Source organism: Hyperolius riggenbachi, chromosome 1 (assembly GCF_040937935.1).
Source record: "Hyperolius riggenbachi isolate aHypRig1 chromosome 1, aHypRig1.pri, whole genome shotgun sequence".
NCBI classification, from domain to species: domain Eukaryota; kingdom Metazoa; phylum Chordata; class Amphibia; order Anura; family Hyperoliidae; genus Hyperolius; species Hyperolius riggenbachi.
In genome coordinates, this window is record NC_090646.1 from 603,461,482 (window position 1) to 603,466,845 (window position 5,364).

Sequence of the window (5,364 nt, forward strand, 5' to 3'; positions counted from 1 at the left end):
CCAAGCAGGACGCAAGCCGCATACTATACTGCAAAGCATTATGGGGCCCTCCCCTCGGCTGCTAATGAGACGTTACAGCAGCTTGTAATCAGTCCAGCGCGTAGCACTGATAAATCTCAGGCAGAGTACACTGCAGGAGTCCGCTATTGTTCCTAGCCACATGGCTAATTAATATTCACTGCACACTGTGTTATTCAGTATGAGCTTTTCTGTGATCAGGAAGCAGGCAGGACATGATGACACAATTGGCTTCATAGAAGACAGAAAAACATGGAACCTGCCATGAGCTGTCAGGAGCATCAATCTCTGCATATACTATATAAAAATTCTGTGAAATCCAAACGTGGACAGTGAAATGCATATGTAATGTAAGTACAGCCAATCTTTAGCTACTGATATATGTGTTTATTTTCTCTGAGACCTTATACCTAACAGCTCCTCTTTAACAGATCAGGATCCAACCATATGCAAAATCCTGATGATAATCAAAATCTAGCTGGGAAATTGATTTTGCAAGTGAAGCTGGTTTACCCCTGTCCATCTGTAATAATTTTCCTGAATCAAAAGAAGAAAAAAAACGAAAAAAAACCCAAAGAATCAATTTTCTTACTGAGTAGAATAAACAATAAATATTATAGAATGAGTATACATTCCCTTTAAAGGTCATAGTCTTCCTTTCAGTTGGAAAACCACTATAAGAGCCCACTCCAGCGAGATGTCATTCCTTGGAAGGATTTCTCATTTTTCCAAGCCTCAGCAATGCGGCGAGAGCAACATGCAAGAGGCTTTCATATTTGTCCATCTATCTAAATATTTGTACAGTTTTGACAAAGACGGATAATGTTTTCATTTAACATTGCCAAATTCTCCTCCCTGTGCAAGATTCTTTGTCTAAAGGTTCGTATACACGTCCGATAAAGATCGTTTGAAACGAACGATTCGTGACGTAAGAACGATATTTTAAATCGGGGGAATATATCGTCCGTAACGAACGACTGCGTACAGATAAGAACGATGTAACCCAAAAAATATGAACGACGAACGATAGAATATGCGTGCGCAGAGGGAAGTGACGTCAGAAACAAATCGTGCGACCCCGTACACACGTACAGATAATATTTTCTAAACGTTCGTTATGTTAGTATTTGTTTAATATAGTGGAGTGGGAGGTGCGTTATATAACGTTCGTTAAGCGGAAACGTGTCATAAGAAACAGACGCTAACGTCATACAGGTGCCCAATAGATTTTAGGAAGTGACGTAACGATCGTCGAACGTATTTAAACCGAGTGTTCGTTCCCTTTACAAACGTTGCTATTGTGTGCGTTTGTTGGCATAGTGGTAGGATCGTTTGAAGATGTCTCCGTACATTTCTCCAACCAAGAGAAAAGCAGCAGTGGCTCTGCTTCTTTTGCTGAGCACTGAAAAGGTTGAAGACAGTCCCCCCAAGAGGCAGCGAATTTGGACCAAAGCCTGGCTACAAGATCGTGATGTCTTATCACATGACAATTTACTGAGGGAATTAAGGCTGTCAGCACCTGATGATTATAAAAATTATCTGCGAATGCCAGAGGATGCTTTCAACCATCTTTTAAGTTTAATTACTCCTTGCATCAAGAAACAGGACACATGCATGAGAAGAGCCATAACTCCTGAGCAGAGATTAACTGCCACTTTGCGCTACCTAGCCACAGGCCGTGCTCTGCAGGATCTTAAATTCACTACAGGAATCTCAGCTCAAGCACTTGGCCACATCATTCCAGAAACATGTGCCGCTATTATACAGTGTCTTCAGAATGATTATATGAAGGTAAATATGAATGTTATAAATATTGTGATAAGTAATGATGTCAGATTCCCCATTGAAAGGATTATGCACAGTACCCACAACTACAATATGTGTAAGGTAACAACATATTTAGTGAATGCATGATGTATTCATGATATGTAGCAAATGTCACCATATAATCAGTATTTTTAAAATTTGAAACATATCATAATGTAGTTATTAAAGGTACTTATCCGTTAGCCGGGCGCATCCGGCAGGTGGTGCTGTTGATGTTAATTCCAATTATAAATTACTTCACGTAAACCTGTGAATTGTAAACGCCGGATGCGCCCGGCTAACGGATAAGTACCTTATTAAATGTATTATCAGCAATAAATTATTTTATAATTTTGATCAGACGTTAAAATGCAAGAAGGCCTCACTATATTGTACAGAGCTGCATAGCTCTCAACCACGTGACATCACTTGACGATGTGTACTGTAAAATATACATATCTGTCCTTCAATAGTCCTCTCGTTAATGAGATATGTATCAGGTGTGTAAAAACATCTTGCGTAGTGTGTGATGTGAATGTTTTCTCATCTCATACATTAATGGCAGCTGTAGTAAAAAAAAAAATGAAGGTTGTGTACACAATGATTTGTAATAGGTATACATAGAATGTTTTTCATTAATGTAATTTGTTTTTTATTTTATTTGGAATAGTTTCCATCTACAACAGAAGAATGGCTGAAGATATCCGAAGGTTTTGCTAAGACCTGGAACTTTCCCAATTGCGGTGGTGCCATAGACGGAAAACACATACGCATAACTGCTCCTCCAAATACAGGCTCTTATTATTTTAATTACAAGGGATTTTTCAGCATAGTTTTGTTAGCTGTTGTGAATTCTCAATATGAGTTTTTGTATGTAGATATAGGAAAAAATGGCCGAGTTTCGGACGGAGGTGTGATTGAACAATGTACTTTCTATCATAAGCTGCGAAATAATTTGTTAAATGTACCAACTAATTCGCAAACATTTGGTGGAATGAATTTTTCATTTGTTGCTGATGATGCTTTTGCATTACATGAGCATGTCTTAAAGCCTTATCCACTGAAAAATATAAATTATGAACGGAAGATATTTAATTATAGACTGGCACGTGCTCGAAGAGTAGTGGAGAATGCCTTTGGCATTTTAGCTAATCGTTTCAGAGTACTGCACACAGCAATTAGTCTTCGTCTGGATAAAATAGATATTGTTGTCTACGCTTGCTGTGTGTTACACAATTATTTGAGGAGACAGCATGGAGGCACTTACCTGCCCACTCAAGCAGTTGACTATGAGGACTTGCAGACTGGTGAAATTGTTCCTGGCGAATGGAGATCATATCCTGCAGTACTTACCAATTTGCAGATATGTGTGCCAAGAAATATCACGTGTAATGCTAAACAAAATCGGGAGAAGTATCTGCATTATTTTAATGGAGTAGGTGCTGTGGAGTGGCAAAACAGGAAAATTGTGTAATGTTATCATGTAAGGCAGGGGTCTCAAACTCTATTTACTTGGGGGGCCGCAGTAGGCAAAGTCAGGATGAAGGTGGGCCGCATAATGAATTTCACAATCGCGACGCATTGCCGCCTCTGCCCGCCCCTCTCACTCTTCCTTCACAGAGGGGCGGGGAGAGGTGCCGATCCGTGCAGCGATTGACGTCATGAGGGCCAGAGCTGAAGCTGAAAGCTCTGCCCCTTCCAGGAAATGCCGTCGGATTGCCCCCCCGGGCAATTTGTGGGCTCTGCACCCCTTGTTTAGCAGCGGGGATGCGGCGGATTACTTGGGAGCACTGAAGCGAACTATAAGGAAGCTTTTGCCGGCAAGGGCCACAAAATATTGTATCGAGGGCCGCAAATGGCCCGCGGGCCGCGAGTTTAAGACCCCTGATTGAAGGGATGTTGACTTTGTAAACATACCATTTGACTGGCAGTCCTGGTGTTCTCTTTGCTGTAGTAGTGGCTGAATCACAGACCGCAAACAACCATGCAGCTAACATTATTTGTGTTAAAGCAGAACTGTAGTGCAAGATATATGTATGCTGTCATATTATGTTCCTTTTAATCAATACCAGCTGACTGGCTAATCAGCTAATCCTCTGCCTGAAATTCTCTCAGACATAGGCCCTCATCAATCATGATGGAGATCAGGTTGTTTGCACAAATTATACAGATGTGTCAAGATTAGCTGGCTGCTTGCTTCAGTTGTGATTGAGACAGTAGTTACACCTTAACATATCAGCAGGGCTGCCAAGCAAATGGTATTTTGTTAAAGGTAACAAATATGTCAGACTCCATATATCTATCACTACAGATCTCCTTTAAGTCTGATTTCATTATAGCTGCATGTTTGTTTTGGTCCTGTGGTGCAAACACTCTTGCAGCCAATGAGATCATGAGGACTGTCCGGCAAATGTTATTTTTTATAAGTAAACATCCATTTCACTCTCAGTTTATTGTTCCTTTAAAGGTTCAATATTAGTATAGTTTAAGGTAGTATAGAAGTTTTATACCCTTTACACCAATTTCAATGGCCGCACAGGACTGGCCTTATGTTTTGATGCAGTACTCTGTTGAATGTGGTCGGACACAAGCATGCAGTCAATGTACTAAGAGATGTCAATGTCACAACCACTTTATGTGCAGCATGAATGTTCACAGGATAGTCAGTTTAGAACAAAGAAACATCAGGGTAGGCAGCGTTCTAATGTTATTATAGGTTAATACGTTTAAACAAATATATGACATGTCGTTTGCCATTCAAGGATACCCGAAGTGACATGATGACCTAGACATGTTTATGTACAGTGCCTAGCACACAAATAACTATGGTGTGTTCCTTTTTTTCCTTGTTTGCCTGAAATACTTAAATATGAGGTATGTAAGTGTATGTCAGAAAGAGACTAGAGTTTGACCCTCACTGATAAGGAAATGCGAATCAAAATCACTTTACTACCATAAAATTAATTTGGTGGGCCATAAATATGTCAAAAGTGTTTTTGGATATATAAGTGAGGCTCACACTGTAGTCACTTCCTGTCAGAGTCCGGACTGAGTCAGCCACTTACATACCTGATATAGAACTATCAGGCAGAGTAGGAAATTCAGGAACTCTGTCTATGTATTAGTGTATTCTGCACTGTACATACACATGTCTATATGTTCATGTGGCATTTCACGCCGGTTATTCTTTCCCAATGCACACTCCATATTATTGTCGGTGATGTTTATGTACTAATGTTGTATTCAAGTGTTAATGCACAATTTATGATCACACACACTATTTTTCACAAATATTTGTACTGTATGTACAAATATCTGATGATAAATATGTTACAAAGGTACATATTTGTTTGAAGTAATGGTGTTGCTGACCTTCTTTGTGTTTAAAGGTGCTACAGTAAAGGGTATATGTAATACATGCCTAAATATGAGTTTGCTCACTTTGTTGTCGTTTGTTTTCCTCTTCTGCATTGATTACTATGTGTGGTCTTGCACATGTATGATAGTTGTAGCTGTAGTGTGATGTAACACTGCATGCTC

At 39.7% G+C, this 5,364-nt stretch overlaps 1 protein-coding gene across 1 annotated transcript; it reads left to right on the forward strand.

Moving 5' to 3' along the window:
* Positions 1–1,356: 1,356 nt before the first annotated feature.
* Positions 1,357–3,298, forward strand: LOC137542013 (putative nuclease HARBI1). The gene is made up of 2 exons (XM_068263638.1): positions 1,357–1,809; positions 2,495–3,298. The coding sequence occupies exons 1-2, from the start codon at positions 1,357–1,359 to the stop codon at positions 3,296–3,298; spliced, it is 1,257 nt and encodes a 418-aa protein (XP_068119739.1).
* Positions 3,299–5,364: the final 2,066 nt, after the last annotated feature.

Excerpts from the sequence above, each read along its gene's own strand:
- LOC137542013 (XM_068263638.1), top strand. The coding sequence starts at position 1,357 with ATGTCTCCGTACATTTCTCCAACCAAGAGAAAAGCAGCAGTGGCTCTG. Across the intron at positions 1,810-2,494 it reads TTCAGAATGATTATATGAAG|TTTCCATCTACAACAGAAGA; the intron begins GTAAATATGAAT and ends TATTTGGAATAG.